Source organism: Prionailurus viverrinus, chromosome E3 (assembly GCF_022837055.1).
Source record: "Prionailurus viverrinus isolate Anna chromosome E3, UM_Priviv_1.0, whole genome shotgun sequence".
Lineage (NCBI taxonomy): Eukaryota > Metazoa > Chordata > Mammalia > Carnivora > Felidae > Prionailurus > Prionailurus viverrinus.
In genome coordinates this window covers 4715373-4735234 of record NC_062576.1, presented here as the reverse complement: position 1 = coordinate 4735234, position 19862 = coordinate 4715373, and the positions used below count along the sequence as shown (strand labels likewise).

Genomic DNA, 19862 nt, shown 5'->3' with positions numbered 1-19862 from the left:
TTATACAGATCTTGAGGTCAGCTTTTCTAATTCCAAAAGGTAGATAAATTCAGAACACATGTTATTGTTAAGTTTACAGAACAATTTTTATAATACTGACCCTTTCTAACTTTCTCCTTCCATTGGGTCTGGACTTCCTTTATATCCCTCAGCCAGAGTGTTCTGAATTTTTCTTACTATAAATCTTAAACATTTTTTGTTGTTTCTTTCTGGTTATTTTCTCTTTTCTGTCGCTTTTGTAAATGGCATCTTTTTTCCCACTGTTCCTTTTAACCATTTTTCTTTTTTAGTTGAAGAGTCTGTTGGGTTTTATGATAATTTCATACTCAGGTCACCTTATTTTTATTGTCTGTAGTTGTTTTTCAGTTGACCCTATTAACTTCTCAAGGGATGGCATCTGATCTAGCTGGAAATAAAGATACTTGCAGTTTCTCCCTTTCCAGTTTTTATATTTTTCTCTTATCTAATTAAATTATACCTTAATAGTGGTAATAGGAATGAGAAAAATACCAACTGACATAAATGGGAATAATTATTTTTTTTACTTTTTATTTACAAAAATTTTTTTACTATTCATTAAAAAAAATTTTTTTTTAATGTTTTATTTATTTTTAAGACAGAGACAGAGCATGAGTGGGGATGGGGCAGAGAGAGAGGGAGACACAGAATACCAAGCAGGCTCCAGGCTCTGAGCTGTCAGCACAGAGCCTGATGCAGGGCTCGAACTCACGGACTGTGGGATCATGCAGATGCTTACCTGACTGAGCCACCCAGGTTCCCCTAAATGGGAATACTTCTAATGTTTCTTCGCTAATTGTGATGGTGGTTTTTGCTTGAGATACCATTTTTAAAGTACATTAAGGAAGGAGCCATCTATTTTAAGGTTTTGTTTTTTTTTTTAATGCTTATTTATTTTTGAGAGAGAGAGAAAAAATGTCAATGGGGGAGGGGCAGAGAGAAAGGGTGACAGAGGATCCTAAGCAGGACCTGTGCTGACAGCAGAGAGCCCGATGTCGGGCTCGAACTCAAACCATGAGATCATGACCTGAGCTGAAGTTGGGCGCTCCTCCAACTGAGCCACCCAGGTGCCCCTCTTCTTTAAGTTTTTATTATGAGTGAATATAGAATTCTGTCAAATTCTGTTTCAGCATCTGTGGAGATTATCATAGGATTTTCTTTCATCTGTTAAGGTAAATTATTCTGCTGTCTCTGGATAGACTACTTCGGAATAGTATTGTAATGTAATGGTAGTATGCTCTTGAATTCCATTTGATGAGATTTTACTTAAGGTTTTCTTCATAGATCTCATAAGTGAGATTGGCCCATGGATGTATGTGTGTGCCTGTGCTATCCTTGACAGGTTTTTTATAAACGTGATTGATTCTGACTTCATGAAAAGAATTTAGAAGTTTTCTTTGTTCTTCTGTGCTTTGTTACACTATTTGAAATAACATTGGAGTTACCTGAATTTATCATACAGGCATTTGGGGCTGTTGCTTTTCTTAGAGGTCAGTTCTTTGAAACTATCTCAGCTTCCTCTGTGGTCATTGACATGTCTATATTTTCTGTTACTTTTAATACCAGTTTTTTGGTATAATAATGGATATTTTCCTACAAAATAATTTCTTCAACGTTTTTTAGTGTATTTAGTAAAACAAAATAACCTGTTCTTTCTACATCCTCTGATCTATGGTTCTACATCCTCTGATCTCCATTTTCCTTTTCTGTTTTGTGTACTTGTGTTTTATCCCCTTTTTCCTGATTTAATGAACTAACCATTATCTTCCTTCCTCCCCTCTTCTCTTACTCTTTTACCAAAGAAATTGCTTTGAGATTTATTTCATAGTGCTACCATTTGTTTTCTTACTAATCAGTTTCTGTTTTTCTCTTCAATGCTTTTCTTCTGCTTTAGTATATTTAACATACTTCCTTAGCATTTATCTTATGGTCCTTTTACTAACTTCTTGAGTTATTCATTCTTCTTTTATCCTTTTATATTAATTATTATTCTGGTTACTTATTGCCATGTAATGTATCACCTCAAAACTTAATGGCTTAAGACAGCTGCAGTAGTTTGTTTCTGTGGATCAGGAATTTGAGAAGGGCTCAGCTGGTTGGTTCTGGCTCATGTGACTGTTGTCAGATGGTTCTGGAGCTGGGCAGCAGGGGACTGGAGCAGCTGGAGGCTGGCAGACATTGCTCTCTTCAGGACTTCTACATAGGATCTCTCTCTCTCCTTTTTTAAAACAACTTTTTTGGGTGCCTGGGTGGCTCAGTCAGTTAAGCATCCAATTCTAGATTTCCACTTGGGTCATGATCTCACAGTTCGTGAGTTCGAGCCCCGCATCGAGCTCCTCGCTAGCAGTGTGAAGCCTGTTTGGGATTCTCTCCCCCTCCCTCTCTCTGCCTCTCCTCAGCTTGCTCTCTCTCTCAAATAAATAAACTTAGTAATAAGAAACAACAACAACAGGTTTTTTGATGGGGTGCCTGGGTGGCTCAGGCAGTTAAGCATCCAACTTCAGCTCAGGTCACGATCTCACAGTTTGCGAGTTCAAGCCCCACATCGGGCTTTGTGCTGACAGTTCAGGGTCTGGGGCCTGGAGCCTGCTTCGGATTCTGTGTCTCTGTTTCTCCTCTGCCCCTCCCTTGCTTCACGCTCTGTCTCTGTCTCTCTCAAATATTAAAAAAAAAATTTTTTTAAACAACTTTTTTGAGATCTAACTCACATACCATACAGTTCTTCCGTTTAAAGCGTGCAGTTCAGGGGCGCCTGGGTAGCTCAGTCAGTTAAGCCTCCGATTTCGGCTCAGGTCATGATCTCAAGATTGTGAGTTTGAGGGGCGCCTGGGTGGCTCAGTCGGTTAAGCGGCCGACTTCGGCTCAGGTCATGATCTCGCGGTCCGTGAGTTCAAGCCCCGCGTTGGGCTCTGTGCTGACAGCTCAGAGCCTGGAGCCTGTTTCGGATTCTGTGTCTCCCTCTCTCTGACCCTCCCCCGTTCATGCTCTGTCTCTGTCTCTCTCTCAAAGATAAATAAACGTTAAAAAAAAAAATTAAAAAAAAAAAAAAAAGATTGTGAGTTTGAGCCCTGTGTCAGGCTCAATGCTGCCAGTTCAGAGCCTGGAGCCTGCTTCGGATTCTGTGTCTCCCTCTCTCTCTGCCCCTCCCCCATTCACACTCTGTGTCTCTCTCTCAAAAAAATGAATAAACATTATAAAAAAAAAAAAACGGTACAGTTCAGTAGTTGTTAGTTTATTTACAGAGTTTTGTACCGATCAACACAGTCGATTTTAAGACATTTTCATTATCCCGAAAGGAAACCCTGTGCCCATTAGCAGTGAATCCTAATTCCCTCCCCACCGCCACGCTAGGCAATCACTGATTTACTTCCTGTCTCTATATACGTGCTTCTTATGGACATTTCATATGAATGGAATCGTACAATATGTGATCCTTTGTGACCAGCTTTCATTTAGCATAATGTCTTCAAGATTCATCTGTCATAAATCAGTACTTTATTCCTTTTTATTGCTGAATAATATTTCATTGTGCGGATGTACCACATGTTTATCCATTCATCAATTGATGGACATTTGGGATGCTTCCACTTGTTGCTCTTATGAATAATGCTGCCGTGAACATTCACGTAGCAGTTTTTGTGTGGACATACCTTTTTGTTTCTCTTGATTGTCTTAGTCCATTCTGGCTGCTATAATAAAATACCACTGACTGGGTAGTTTATAAACACCAAAAATTTAATGCTCACAGTTATGGAGGCTGGAAGTCCAGGATCAGGGTTCCCGCATGGTTGTGTTCTGGTGAAGGTCTTCTTTCTGGTTCATAGGTAGCACTTCTCACTGTGGCTTCATGTGGTGGAAGACGCAGGGGATCTCTCTGGAGCCTTTCCCATAAAGGCACCGATCCCATTTGTTCAGGTTCGTTAGGGTGGAGAAGGGAGACCCAGACATTCAGACCATAGAAATCATACACCTAGGAATGGAATTGCTGGATCATATGGTAACTGTGTTTTGCTCTCCTAGACTGTCTTCCAGAGCAGCTGCACTGTTGTACATTCCTCTGGCGGCGTATGACAGTTCCCAGTTTCTCCATGTTCTCTCAGACAATTGTTAGTATAGTATAGATCTTTTTCATTATAGCCATCCTTGTCGACATGACGCGGTATCTCATACTTTTGATTTGCGTTTCCCTGGGGCTAATTATATTTAGCCTCTTTTGATGTGCTTATTGGCCATTTGTTTATCTACTTTGGAGAAATGCTTATGCAGATCCTGTGCCCATTTTTTTAATGTTTATTTATTTTTGAGAGAGGAAGAGCACAAGCAGGGGAGGGACAGAGAGAGAGAAGGAGACACAGAATCCGAAGGAGGCACCAGGCTTCGAGCTGTCAGCACAGTCCCCAGTGTCAGGCTTGAACCCACCAACTGTGAGTTCGTGACCTGAGCCGAAGTCCAACGCTTAACTGACTGAGCCACCCAGGTGCCGCCACCCCCCACCCCATGCCCATTTTTAAAAAGGGTTATCTTTATATTATTGAATTTTTATATATTCTGGGTACTGTACCCTTATCAAATACCTGATTTTCTCTCATTCTGTGAATTGTCTTTTTATTATTTGATAGTGTCCTTTGAAGCTTTTTTTTTTTCCCCTTTGAAGCTTTTATAACAGTTTTAAACTTTGATGAAATTCAGCTTATTCTTTTGTCAATTGTTTTTGGTGTCACGTCTAGCATATGATCTATTTTAAGGGCAGGTAGAGGCCTCAGCGCTAATATAGATTAGTGCTTTAAAGTCTTCCTAGATAGTGTAAAGACTTTAGAACACTTGAATTCTACTTACTCATCTCCCAACTTACATATTGTTTTTTAAATATACTTTAATTGTGTATACATTTTTAAAACCCTACACAATGCGTTCTTGATTTTATACAATCGGCATTCACTTCATCTTCTCCAAATATTTACCTTTCTTGTTGCTCTTCATTCCTTTCTGCATCTCTGGCCTTACAAACAGATTATTCTTCTATCTCAAGAACAGTTTTTAGGATTTCCTTTACAGTAAATCTGATATTTTCATTGGATATAAAATTCTTTGTGGCAGTTACTTGCCTTTAACACTAGAAAGCTGAAAGCCAGAAAACAATGGAATAACATTCCATTGTTTTCTGGCTTTCATTTTTATGTTGAAAAGTCAGTCTTTATCTTTGGAAGGCAATATGTGCTGCTGCTTTTAAGAACTTATCTTGTATTTGATTTCTGAAGTCTTGCGGTGCTATTGTTAGGTTTCTATTGTTTGGGGTTTTTTAATTCATCCTGCTGAGGTCTTTAAAACAAATCAAGCACTGTCCTTGGATATTTGTATTTTGTTTTCAAATACTGCTTATGTCTCTCTTCTTTCAGAACTCACATAGATGGTAAAACCTTTTTTTCTGCTATATTCTTTATTTCTACTGTTTTCTTACCTAATTTTCAATCATTTTGTATCTGTGCCTTATTTAGGCTGTTTTCTTCTGACTTCTCATTCAATTTACTGTTTTCTCTTTGACTACTTTATTTTATTTTTTAAATGTTTATTTTCGAGAGAGAGAGGGAGAGCGTGCGGGGGCAGAGAGAGGGAGACAAGAGGATCCAAAGTGGGCTCTGTGCTGACAGCAGCGAGCCTGATGCAGGGGCTTGAACTCACTAACCGTGAGATCATGACCCAGGCCGAAGTCAGACACTTAACCAACTGAGCCACCCAGGCGCCCATGTAGTACTAATTTTCTAATTATGTTCTTCATCTGCCATTTCTTTTTTTTTTAAGTTGGGTATCTTTATATAGTTTCTAGTTGATTTTTGTTACTCAATTTTGAATGAAGCTGAAGTTTTCCAGAACCAGCTCTTTGTAGGCGATTGTGTTGGGAAGGGGCTCAGGCACTGTTCTTGGCTAGCAAGAGCTCTCCCTCTTAAAACAGAGGGGGGTGTGTGTGTGTGTGTGTGTGTGTGTGTGTGTGTGTGTGTGTGTAGGCAGGGGGGTGTTTGTGCACATGCACGTAGGTTTATTTAGCCTTCGCTTTTTACCACCTGGCAGAGATTGCTGATTCCAGAGACGCCCATTTCAAAGTTCTGTCCATCCTGTCTCTTTGATATCCTACCTTTCAACAGAGGTGTTTGTCCTTGTACAGTCCAGCCTCCTCAGAAATTCCTCGCTGCCGAATGGGGTAGAGGTGCCCTTTGTTCCAAACAAGGTATTGGTTTTGCCCTTCCAGGGCACACCACCTTTTTTGGAAAAATCTCTGCCTTTCTGATGCTTTCTCTGCTTTGCCTGAAATCTGTGGTTGTGCTTCCCTCACTGCATTTTTCTGCTCCTCCTCATATATGTTATGATTGGGGATTACAGATGTCTGCTGGTTGCATCAGACATTTTCAGTTGTGTCTCATTCTCCTCCCTGGGACAGGGTGATTTCAGAGAAGAGAAGGGTCAAAGGCATCTGTATTCTGCTACCTTAAAATAGACATCCGTTTCAATTTTTTACATTTACAAGTAACACGTGAAATTCAAACAATCCAGATAAACTAAAGTCTCTTCAGCAGCCCCTTCCTTTCCAGAGATTTCCCTGAGGAATTGCTGTTATCAGTTTGACATGTTTTCTTCCAGATCATTTTCTTTGACTGTGTGTGTGTGTGTGTGTGTGTGTGTGTGTTACACATATATGCTTTTAGAAGTGGTTATGTTTATGTCTTGTGTTTTGATTTTTTAAAATAATCATTCTGTGTTTGTGTTGTTTTACAACTTTTTTCACTTAATGACATTTTTAGTGAACTTTTCATTTCAGTACATACAGAGCTACCTCTTTTGGGGGAGGGGAGTTGGGAGAATATTTTGTAGAATAGATAATAGTTGACTTAATTTCTTGGGCATAAACTTGAGAATGTCTGGGTTGTTTTTTTTTTTTTATTTTTATGTTATAAGCAATGTGGCAGTGAATATCTTTTTATATGTCCCCTGTAGATACATAAGGGTTCATGGGATAGATAGGAAAAGGTTACACTTAAAGCTGCTAAGGCTATATACATTTTTTAATTTAATAAATAATGCCAAATTGCTGTCCTAAATTCACCATAATAGCACGAGAGTTTTCCCACATCCTTATCAGTACTTGATATTATCTAACTAAAAAGTTTGCCAGTCTTATGGGGGGGGGGGATCTTTTTTAATTTATATTTTGGTAGTAACTAATGAAGTTTAGATTCTTTTCATGTTTATTGAACACTCCTACTGTGTTGTCATTCCTGCATTACTTCCTCTACTTCATAGTTACTTTTTAGTGATTTCAGGTGAGATTATAATTCAAACTATAACTCAGGTTCCAATCTATGAATGGCTACTTTGATTCTTAGAATTACTATAATGTGATCAAATTTCGGTGTTAAGATCACTATTGGGAAAAATAGGTTTTGTGGGTTAGGGTGTTTGGGGTTTTGTTTCTTTCCTGTCCTGTCTCAGAAGCTCAACATAAGTACACAAGGAGACAAAGACATAGGAAAGAAATTGAATTATTATTATTAAAATTTAATTTTTTTTAGACAAATAAACCTCAGACATCACGACCCAATCTCATCAAACCAGCTGCCCAGTGGCAAGATCTCAAAAGATTGGGAGAAGAAAGGCCTAAAAAGTCTAGAGCAGCCTTTGAATCAGATAAGAACGGCTATTTTTCAGTGTGTAACAGCTCATTGTTTGATTCTGGGGCACAGGATGATTCTGAAGATGACTACGGTGAATTTCTGGATCTTGGGCCTCCTGGAGTTTCTGAATTCATTAAGCCAAGTGGCCAAACAGAAAGAGAACCCAAACCTGGACCAAGTCATAACCAAGTAGCAAATGACATTGTCAACCCCAGGTCAGAGCAGAAAATCGTTATCTTGGAAGAACGTGGCCTTCTTTTACCAGAAGGCGATCCTTTGGACTCTCAGAACCAGTCATCTGATTCAGAAACAGAGCTTTTATCAAACTTTGGAGAATCACCTGGTATCCTGGATGATCAGGTCATCGAAGAAGGCTGCTGGTTAGACCATCGTTACTTCCAGTCCCTAAACCAGCAGCCCCGGGAGATAACAAACCAGGTGGTTCCTCAGGAGCGGCAGCCCGAAGCAGAACCAGGCCCATTGTTGTATCAGCGTGAGCCCCCAGGGCTGGCTTTTCCAAGGCCGGCTTTTCCAAGACCAGAACCCCAGCAGGATGGGATTCCGGGCCCCTCCTCTCCGCAGCCTGGCCATCCTCTAGGAGAGCTTGAAGACCAGCAGTTAGCAATAGATGATGAGGAGCCCGGGCCAGCCTTTCCACTACAAGGATCTCAGGAGCCCAATTTGGAAAACCTTTGGGGGCATGAAGCTACTGAGGTAGATCAAGAACTCGTTGCACTTTTAGTGAAAGAAACAGTAAGTTTTATTTTATTAAGTAAATAATTATAGACCCTAAATGAGCTGCATTTTCTTTTCCTTCAAAATCATTGTGTTGGGGCGGGGGGCTTCATTTTCTTAAGGATATACAGCTAGATATATAGAACAGAAGAAGAGAAACTCTGATGATACAGAAATTAAATTAGGATCCCTTAATCTATCCTTAACCCCCCCAACAAGCCCTATGGGATTTTAGCAGCAGATCATGGGTACCGTGGTGCTGTCATAAGAGCAATCCCCCTGGTTTTAAAAAGGCTTTCAGTTAACTCTAATTCAGACCCATGAAACAGGCTAGAGGTGCACTGTCTAATGTGGTAGCCTTGTGTGGCTGTTTAAGTTTAAACGTCTTAACAAATAGGGGCTCCTGGGTGGCTCAGTCGGTTAAGCATCTGACTTCGGCTCAGGTCATGATCTTGCGGTCCGTGAGTTCGAGCCCCGCGTCAGGCTCTGTGCTAACCGCTCAGAGCCTGGAGCCTGTTTCAGATTCTGTGTCTCCCTCTCTCTCTGACCCTCTCCCGTTCATGCTCTGTCTCTCTCTGTCTCAAAAATAAATAAACGTTAAAGAAAAAAATTAAATGTCTTAACAAATAGAACCTGAAATTCCATTTCCAGTGGTACTAGTCACATTCGGTGTGCATGATAGCCACGTGGGGCTGAATAGCTCCCATGGTGGCAAGCACAGAATAGAACGTTTCCATCACTGAATGGAGTTCTGTTGGATATCCTTGATGTAGAACGTAATGCAGGGCTGTGTGTTCTGGCTCAGCTGCTGTTTGCCTTTGAACAAGCCCTTAACCCTCCTTCCCCCAGGTGTTTTCATCCGGCACACTAGCTCACGTGCACCTTAAGGGGTAGTGCTTTACTCCCCTTCGGATTGCCTTCGCCGGGGCTGAGATGTTCAGTGTTTTTTGAAAGAGTGAAGAATGGATATGCAAAGTGGCAGAGGACCAGATAATTGCTAGGGGCCTCTCTAGAGTCCACAGTCTCTGTAGACAGAGAAGTCGGGGCACAGACCTGCTTTACAGCCCTTTTGTCATCTTCAGTCATTTTACTTTTTGCCCTCTGGCTGTTACTGCAATTTGAAACCGTTGTAGTGGATAAAATACAAATAATGTCTTTATTCCTTTTTAGGAAGCGAGATTTCCAGATGTTGCAAATGGGTATGTTGAGGAGATAATTCATTTGAAGAATTATTATGATTTGAATGTGTAAGTACACTACCATGCCTTTTTTTTCTTATTGTGGTAAAATACACATAATGTGAAAACCTACCATTTTTATCATTTTTTAGGTATATAGACCATCGGCATTAAGTTTCTTCACATTTTTGCACAACCATCAACACCATCTCCAGACATTTTCATTTTCCCGAGCTGACACTCTGTCCCCTTTAACATTAACTTCTTTTTCCCACCGCTCCTCCGCCCCCCAGGCCCTGGGACCTACACTTCTACTTTCTGTCTCTCTGAATTTGACTACCCTAGGGACTTGATATTAGGAGCATAACACAGTATTTGTCTTTTTGTGACTGGCTTATTTCACTTAGCATTTTGTCGTTTTTAATAATCCTATATGAAGAGTTCTCATTTTTGTCCCATACAGACTGTTTTCTGGGTTTTACTGAATCCTGCGTGGCTGTGGAATGAAGGTGTTTCATTAATTCTGAGCATTGATAACTCATTTTGGTCGAGGTTGTATTTTGGTCAGGTTGTTAAAAGACATTTTCTTCCCTGTGGTTGTACCAGTGTTCTGCAACCACTTTCTCTATTTTGGAAAATGCAAAGAAGTGTTTCTTTAGTCCCTTTATCATAAAAATGTGAACTGTGACTTTGTAAAAATATAAATGTTCTGGTTGGAGGGGGAAGAATAAAAATTTTTTTAAATAAATAAAAATAGCAGTGTCCCAAAGAATACAAAATGAAAAGTAAGTCTCTTTCCTTTCACACTCTTTCCCCTCCTTACAGCGTGCGGAGGTAAAACAGTTACAAGTTAATGAAGAACAGTAGAACACTGAAACTAATAAAATTTTCAGCTGATTAACACAGAAGGGGGAGTATACCAAAACCTCCGCCCTCAGAGATTATAGCTTCTACCGTGGTACTCACTCAGGCAAGGGTGCAGCTGGGAGCTGTTCCCTGCCATGGCCGAGAGGAAAGAGCCCCGTTTCCCAGGTCAGCAGCCTAGAGGAGATGCTTATTCCTAATTTGTACAAAGACACTATTGGTGCCAGTGGCCACCCAATTGCCTATCTGTCCAGCGGCAGCGCTGTGACCAGTTTTTAAACCAGGATTGAGTCAAGGTTTTCATCATGTATTGATCTCTTTAGCTGTTTAATCTAGAACAGTCCCCCACTTACTTTAAAAAAAAATTTTTTTTTTAACGTTTATTTATTTTTGAGACAGAGAGAGACAGAGCATGAACAGGGGAGGGTCAGAGAGGGGGAGACACAGAATCTGAAACAGGCTCCAGGCTCTGAGCTGTCAGCACAGAGCCCGACGCGGGGCTCGAACTCACGGACCGCGAGATCATGACCTGAGCCGAAGTTGGCCGCTTAACCGACTGAGCCACCCAGGCGTCCCGCCACTTACTTTTTTTAATGACATTGACTTTTTTCCCCTAGTATTTTTTAACATAGGTTAAAAGACTGTACAGTGAGCATCGATAACATCTGCCACATGGATTGTTATCTGCTTAAGGAACATCTTGCCCCTTTACTTCTTCTTGCTCTTTTTTAGAGTTACTATGGAGTTAAAGGTTTTACAGAAGTGGTGTTTTACAATCAGTTACAATCTTTTTGTGTTTGATACAGAATTATCCTAAGTTTGACCAGTAGGAGCCTCTTAAGATGCATCTGTGTCTTTTTGGCGTGGTCCTTATTAGTCTGAGCCGGCGTCCTTACTTTCTAAAATACCGAATTGCCTTTGCTTACCTTGAACTTTTCTGTCCTAAACCTGGAATCTTGTCGTTTCTCCAAGAAACCTAGGTTCCGTAGAGTAAGGGTTGATCCTATAAACTCATATCTGAGGACTAGACCTGCTCCTCATTGCCACTACCATGTCATCACTTGTAGGCTATTTCAGGGGACAGACAAGGCTTTTTAAATCACGGACTTATATTCATAATTTCCCATCCAGATTTAACATTTTAAGGTTTTTTTTCTTGGTCTTTCTAAATTTTACATTTATGTGTTCTTCCAGTAAAACGTCAATTTCTAATAACAATATATTTTGTTTGTCCTACGGTATACATAAAATAAGGTAAAATTGTAGTACCAATGTTACTATTAATGAAAACTGTTGATTGAGTGAAGTAAGAAATGTTTGATAGTTACTTTGTGTTTCATGCATTGAGGCAGTACAGTTAGAATGCAGACTGTTGTAGGCCATAGATGGATGATGTTCCTTGGTTCTGGAAATTTGGTAGCCGTTGTCTGTTCAGATCCTGTTCTCTTTCTCCCCTCTGCTTTAACGCTCTCCCCCGCGCTCTGTGGCTCTTAACACCATCTCTTTGTCTCTGTGATTGATACACTCTGGATGATTTCTTCAGGGATGTCTTCCAGCTCACTAAGTGTCTTTTTAATGGCGTGTAATCTGCCTTTACATTCATCCACTATGTTTCTGGTTCCGGTTCCTATATTTTTTTCATTCTGGCATCCTTAGAATTCTCCTAGTGTTAGAGAATCCTTAGAATTTTTCTAGTGTTATTTTTTACCTGTATTTTTAATTCATTTAGTTCTTCAAACACAGCGAATAAACGTAGCTTGTGTTCCGAGTGTGATCATTCTGATGTCAAGTTCTTATGAATCTCATTCTGTTGTTTCTGCCGGCTCTCTTGGTGTCCTGTTTCCTTGTGTTTCTTGTAAATTTTGATTGTGAGCTCATTTTTTGAGGTCTTGATAGAAACTCTTCCTTCAGGGGAGGATTTGCTGTGTCTTTCCTCATGTGCCCAGGGGTGGTGTTGGTCTAGTACCACTTTATATTTCAGATTGTTGTCTGCAGGGCTGTCTGCAGGATCATCCAGAGAGTCAGTATTTAGTCCTGGGTTAGGACTGGGTGGTCTTCACCAGTTCTCACAGGGCGTTTGGTTTTCCTCTCCATCCATTCCTCGTCAGTGTTCAGGCTTGCTTTTCCTTGTGCTTTGTGAGCTTTGTCTCTTAACCTTGTGCGCCCTGGGAACTAAGGCCTCGAGTCTGTTAGGATCGATGAGTGCACTGTGGGCGGTCTTGCCTCTGTGTTTAGCTCACTTCTCTGGGGTTTTACTTTCGCTTAGGTTTGGACTCCTAGGAACTCCTAACTATAATTTGATGTACTTTGCAAGTTCTTTTTTAATATTCAGCATTTTTCAAACCTTTTTTATTGTGGACTGCAATACTGATACGGAAAAATGGACAAAGTAAAGATAGCTGCTTAATTTATCACAAATCAAGCATGCATGTAACTACCACCCAGAAGTCCTCAAAAATGTGAATGTTGCCACCATCTGTGAACACTGAAGATTTTGTGAAGATTTCATATTGTCTCTGTTCTTTTGTGACTGCCTTCTTTCCCTCAGCATTCTGTTTCTGGGGTTCTTCTGTGCCCTGTGTAAGTATAATTCATTCATTTTCATTGCCATGTGGTATCTATTTGTATCAAAATACTGTAATTTTTTCTTCTACTTTTTTTTAAATGTTTATATTTGAGAGAGAGAGAGAGAGAGTGTACGTGAGCAGGGGAGGGGCAGAGAGACAGAGAATCTGAAGCAGGCTCCAGACTCTGCACTGTCAGCACAGAGCCCGATGCGGGGCTCGAACTCCCAAGCCATGAGCTCATGACCTGAGCTGAAGTCAGACGTTCAACTGACTAAGCCACCCAGGCACGCCTTCCCTCTCCTTTTGATAGACGGTTGAGTTGTTTCCACTTTTTTTTTTTTTTTTTTAATTTTTTTTTTCAACGTTTATTTATTTTTGGGACAGAGAGAGACAGAGCATGAACGGGGGAGGGGCAGAGAGAGAGGGAGACACAGAATCAGAAACAGGGTCCAGGCTCCGAGCCATCAGCCCAGAGCCTGACGCGGGGCTCGAACTCACGGACCGCAAGATCATGACCTGGCTGAAGTCGGACGCTTAACCGACTGCGCCACCCAGGCGCCCCTCCACTTTTTGATTTTCACAAATAATGCACCTTTGAACCTGCTTCTACATGCCTCCCATGCTCCATTCCTCACCAGATTTAGCCTTCTTCACCATCCTGTAGGCTACTGGTATTTTCAAGCAGGAAGTTTTGTTTCTGAAATTTTTGGGACGCCTGGGTGGCTCAGTCAGTTGAGCATCCGACTTCAGCTCAGGTCATGATCTCACGGTCTGTTGGTTCGAGCCCCGTGTCAGGCTCCGGGCTGACAGCTCAGAGCCTGGAGCCTGCTTAGGATTCTGTATCTCCTTCTCTCTCTGCCCCTCCCCCGCTCATGCTCTGTCTGAAAAAATAAGTAAAACTTTTTAAAAAATTATAAAAAAAGATTGGAACATAAACATGTAACAATGAGAGCCTCTTGAGTTCTGCCTTGTGGAATTCCGTATCTTGCAGCATTTCAGTATGTGATCTTCTGAAGATGTTGAAATACAAAGTGAGAGGTGCCTGGGTGGGCACAGTTAGTTAAGTGACTTCAGCTCAGGTCATGATCTCTTGGCTTGTGATTTCGAGCCCCACGTCGGGCTCTGTGCTGACAGCTCAGAGCCTGGAGCCTGCTTCAGATTCTGTGTGTCTCTCTCTCTGCCCCTCCCCTGCTCGCAATCTGTCTCTTTCTCTCTCAAAAATAAATAAACGTTTAAAAATAATAATAAAAAATACAAGGTGAATGGGTCAGAGAAGAACCCCCTAAATTATGGTAGGGAGGTTTTTTGTTTTGTTTTCCAGAAAGTATACTTCCCATTCTGCCTCTGTGTCCTATACTGTAATTCTGTATTTCACACTTTAGAAAATACGTAAAAATAGAAAACGTTTTTAAGGGTGAGACTTTAAAAAACAGGAGTTGTAGTAGTTTCTTCCAGTACCCTAGGAGATCATCTTTCATGCATCCCACTTGGAGACCATTGGCTTCACTCGTGGATAACTAGTCTATCAAAGAAGCTTCTTCACTGTGTGACCTTTTTACCTTTCCCCAAATTCCTGATACCTAGCAGTTTGTTGGGTTGTAGTAGCCACACTTACCAAAACATTACGAACAGGCATGTTTGAAATGGAGGAGCTGTTCCACTTCTGGGTTCTAGTATGTCCAGATGTGCACGTGAACAGAGTTTAGACCTTGAGGCCTTTCCCCGTAGATACTGAGTGATTCTTGGTGATGGCTAATCCTCAGGTCGGCCTGCCAAGATCTGTATAACCCGTAGTGCTCATCACTTCATACCAGAGAAGAGAATCGCCGTTAGTGACTGTGGTTTCAAAGAGAAACGTGCTCAGAGTTCTTGACCTGGGGTGCCTCTCCTTGCTACAGCTGTGGTGCAGGAAGAGGATTTTCCCTCTCTGGGCCTCTGGCACTATGTTCCAGTAGACTGGGCATGGTGATCACCAAGAGAGCTTGGATATGGTAAGCACATGGGGTTCCTGAAGTGATGGTGAAGAAGAAGATGTGGAGGGATGCCGACCAGTGCTGCCCAGGTCCTTGAGTAGGCTAAGGAGGGGGCTTTGCAATCGGGCCGATGCTGAGGCTCCTCGGGGTTGCAGAAGAAGCATGCCTCTCCATTGCTCGGTTCCCCAGCACTGGCCCGTGGGTGAGAAGAGATGCTGGAGGGGAGTGCTTTTCCTCTGTCCTCTTCCTGTCTTATTTACCTACTCACTACCTGTCTTAACAAGTAAAGGCTCCAGTATTGGAGCCAACACGGGGCAGGAGAGACCTGGAAAGAAGAGAGTTGAGAATCATGGAGCGGAGTCATCCTAAGAACCTGCAGGAGCAAGGGAGGGGACAAGGATGGAGGAGCCATCCCGCAGGGAAGCCCCGTGGCCCTTACGTGGCCCGTAAGCTTCCCTGCTACTGCAGCGGCTTGTGCTGCATGCCGCCCAGGCTGTTGCTGTCGCTGTGGAATCGTCCCAGGAGCTCAGTTTGTTGCCATATTGGGTTGTTTCGGGGTGAAGAACCTTGCTGGTTAACGTTTGTTAAATCTGGGCAATGATACATCAGCGTGTGTTATTTATATTCCTTACCTTTAAAGTATTTCATGAGTGATGAAAGGACAAGGCTGTGGGTTTGGTATGAAGAGAGTCCATCCTTTTTTTTTTTTAACATAATTTATTGTCAAATTGGTTTCCATACAACACCCAGTGCTCATCCCAACAGGTGCCCTCCTCAGTGCCCATCACCCGCTTTCCCCTCCCCCCCACCCCCATCCACCCTCAGTTTGTTCTCTGTATTTAAGAGTCTCTTACGGTTTGCCTCCCTCCCTCTGTAATTTGTGCCCCTTCCCCTCCCCCCTGGTCTTCTGTTAAGTTTCTCAACTTCCACATATATCTGTCTTTCTCTGACTGACTTATTTCACTTAGCATAATACTCTCCAGTTCCATCCACGTTGCTGCAAATGGCAGGATTTTATTCGTTGTCAGTGCCAAGTAGCACTCCATTGTATCTATAAACCATATCTTATTTATCCATTCACCAGATGATGGACATTTAGGCTCTTTCCATAATTTAGCTATTGTTGAAAGTGCTGCTGTAAACATTGTGGTACATGTGCCCCTGTGCATCAGTACTCCTGGATCCCTTGGGTAAATTCCTAGCAGTGCTATGTCTGGGTCGTAGGGTAGTTCTATTTTTAATTTTTTGAGGAAGCTCCATTGTGTTTTCCAGAGCAGCTGCACCAGTTTGCATTCCCACCAACAGTGCAAGAGGGTTCCCATTTCTCCACATCCTCGCCAGCGTCTATAGTCTCCTGATTTGTTCATTTTAGCCAAAAGACAGTCCATTCTTAAGCAGACATGGCCTGTTCCTTCAGCCTTGCAGTTAGCTGTGTAAACTGAATGTCACTCAAATTGCTCATGGGGATTTATATTGCCATAGGGTTAAAAAAAATATTAATAGAAGGTTAATTTTTCCATTTATTTACTTAGCAAGCTGGTTTTTGTCCTTTGTTTTATTTTAGTGAGAGAGAGAGAATGCAAGCAGTGAGGGGCAGACAGAGAGAGAGAGAGAGAGAGAGAGAGAGAGAGAGAGAGAATGAATCCCAAGCAGGCTCCACGCTGGGTACAGAACCTGACAAAGGTCTCGATCCCACAACCCTGAGAATATGACCTGAGCCGAAATCAAGAGTCGGACGCTCAACCGACTGAACCACCCAGGCTCCCAGCAAACTGTTTTTAATTGTGAATGCGAATACGTTTTCCCATCCTTTATTTGTTAGAGTTTTCTGACAAACGGTAGATCCTCTTCATCTAGATTCTCCAGCTCCATCCAGTTCAACCAGTAAGAATTTCGGTGACTTCATTACATTGACTAATAGAAAACTTCAGAGAAGTGTGCATTTTTAGTATGCTTATTGCTTTTTAAAGTTAGAAGCAAAAAGTAGAAAGTAAGTGTATCTTTTTTATTTGTTTCATTTTTCTGATCCACAAACATTTTAATTTCTTAAGCCAATCATAGTGTATGACAAGGCACATTATTTTTCGAACGTTGTATTTGAATCAATGAGCAGTGTAGGATTTGGAAGCGCTATGAAAATAATGTTATTTATTTTTGCAGACTTTGTAATTTTCTTCTGGAAAATCCAGATTATCCAAAGAGGGAAGACAGAGTCATTATCAACCCCAGTAGCAGCCTGCTTGCCAGCCAAGATGAGACCAAGGCAAGTGTCGTGCTCTCTGTTTTGCAGTCTCTACCTGGAAGTGCTCTGCTGTTTTCATTTTTGTGGGAAGAAAGTGCTTTGTCAGAACACATCCTTAAAGACCAGCCTGCAAAACAGGATTTCAGAATATACTTCTCCTTCAGTGGGATTTCTATCCTGAGCTACTTTGGCTTCTGTATTTAACTTCTTTTACTGTAACTCCATCTTCTCTTTCCCACAAAAGTTAAGCCCTCCATATCTTTAGTCTTACAAAGCAAGTTTTTAAAATGAAACCAGAATTGGCCAAGATTTTTCATTTCTTTTTTTTCTTTCAATATTTTATTATGAAAATTTTCAAACATATGGTAAGTAAAGCCAAATGAATTTTACATGGATCACCTCTATACCCAAGTACCAGCAGTACTAGTAAAAGTTAACATTTTATTATATCCACTTTCTAATATCCACCCCATAGAATGACATATCCAGTTGTCTGTCAGTACATCTCTCTTATATTTCATTTCATTATGATGCACTTCAAAGTAAATCACAAAAACATCAACACTGCTCCATACACACTTTTTTAAATGATCCAAGCACTTTTTTTTTTTTTAATGTTTTTTTATTTTTGAGAGAAAGAGTGTGAGTGGGGGAGGGGCAGAGAGAGAGAGAAAGACACAGAATCTGAAGAAGCTCCGGGCTCTGAGCTGTCAGCACAGATCCCGACACGGGGCTCGAACTCACAAGCCGTGAGATCATGACCTGCCTGAGCCGAAGTCGGACGCTTAACCAGCTGAGCCACCCAGGCGCCCCACTTCTCCATACATACTTAAGCATGCGTTTCATTGCCTAGAGTTCATTGTCTGTTTATAGTTTTTCTTTTGATGTGAGATTTATATACAGTGCATGTACCTATATAACTAAATCCTGTATCATGGTATAAACAGTTTGATTTGCTAAAATCTTAATCATCATTTTTATTTGTAATCCTAACTGGTATTTAGTGTGTCAGGTGGAAAGGAAAGTCTAGAACAGAACTGCTTCATGGCTGCTCAGTTGTACTCTCCACACCTTGTTTTGACTCTTCTACATATTCTGTAACAGAAGTACTAGTTTTTTCTGAACATTTTGTGGAAAGAAGATGACTGACAGATTGGTTTCAAATCCATAGCTATACTTTTTTACTAGTTCTGGCTGGTAAAACTAGTCACCGGACTCTAAGCAGCATATTTAGCATCTCTGAACCATCAATTTCTTCATCTCTGTGCAGGGCTGGTAACCCCCATAGAGTGATTATCAGTACAAGTGAGAGTATTCTATTTTGTAATAAACAGTTCTTTTTTTTTTTTTTTTAATTCTTTTTAACGTTTATTTTTGAGACAGAGAGGAACAGAGCGTGAGTGGGGGAGGGGCAGAGAAAGAGGGAGACATAGAATCCGAAACAGGTTCCAGGCTCTGAGCTGTCAGGACAGAACCCGACGTGGGGCTCGAACCCACGAACTGCAAGATCATGACCTGAGCTGAAGTTGGATGCTTAACCGACCGAGCCACCCGGGCGCCCCTTGTAATAAGCAGTTCTTAAAGTGATTTGTGCCACATGGGAAATGTACTTCTGTTCTCCTAACGTTATGCCTCTCTCTCGTTTCAGTTGCCTAAACTAGACTTTTTTGACTATTCTAAATTGGCTCCTCTTGACCAGCGCTGCTTCATCCAAGCTGCTGACCTCCTGATGGCCGACTTCAAAATGCTCAGCAGTCAGGACATCAAGTGGGCCCTGCACGAGCTCAAAGGACACTATGCAATCACCCGAAAGGTGCTCATTGGTCTTCTTGGTGGGGTCACACCTCTTGACTACTTCTTCCCTTGATAACAGAATGAAGAGTTTAGCTTGTGGAAATTGGATGGTTTATGATGGCAGAGAGCTAAGGAGTTTGTCAGGGTGAAGATAAATAGACAAAGGTATTTGCTGATCAGGAGGAACTGAATGAAAAGAAAGAGATTAGCAGCAGGGAAGTTGTAGGGGCTCGTGGCTGCTTCATTTAGTGGAGCATGTAACTCCATCTTGGGGTCATGAGTTTGAGCCCCATGTTGGGTGTGGAGCCTCCTTTTAAAAAAATGTGTCAAAAAAGAAGCAGGGAAGTTCTGGTTTACCCGTGAGGATATAGAGGGTAACGAATGTCACGTGGAGAGCGAGATGGCTAGGTGTGAAACGTGTGTTCCAGCGCCCCTCCCTGATTTCCTCTCCAGCTGGGCACAGGTCACATGGGTGAATGTGGCCTCACCCTGAGTCTAGCCCCTTCCCCCTTTAGATGGCCAGGAAGATCCACGCAGCTGTCCACAAACTCCTCTAATTGTAGGTTACGCTTAGGTAAAATTACTCTGAGGAGACCGCACAGTTAGTGCTTTCTATTTCTGAATCTCATTCCTCAGGCTAAATAGAGGATGCTGTACTGTCAGGGAAAAATGAATGAGCTTCCCCCCAAAACCAGCGACCACAGGAAAGAAAGGGTCTTTCATCTTTAGGCTCTTCTAGCATCTTCACTGCTCCATTGGTGCCTGACACCTTTGCTGAGCTCCCACGGAGCCCAGATGAGAAGTGAAAAGGACAGCTCCTGTGGCCT

General features: G+C 41.7%; 1 protein-coding gene across 6 annotated transcripts in view; it reads left to right on the top strand.

The window, feature by feature from the left end:
- The window catches only part of RNF216 (ring finger protein 216), a 145377-nt gene that overhangs the window by 19143 nt on the left and 106372 nt on the right, over positions 1-19862 (top strand). For 5 of the 6 annotated variants that reach the window (XR_007147903.1, XM_047839298.1, XM_047839299.1 and 2 more), the window contains exons 4-7: positions 7581-8435; positions 9588-9664; positions 17160-17262; positions 18890-19054. Coding sequence is in view for 5 of the 6 variants with exons in the window: in XM_047839298.1 (XP_047695254.1) it covers positions 7581-8435; positions 9588-9664; positions 17160-17262; positions 18890-19054 (1200 nt within the window). In the remaining variant the exon portion in view is untranslated. The remainder of the gene's footprint in view (positions 1-7580; positions 8436-9587; positions 9665-17159; positions 17263-18889; positions 19055-19862) is intronic. The other variant, XM_047839300.1, reaches the window with a different exon arrangement.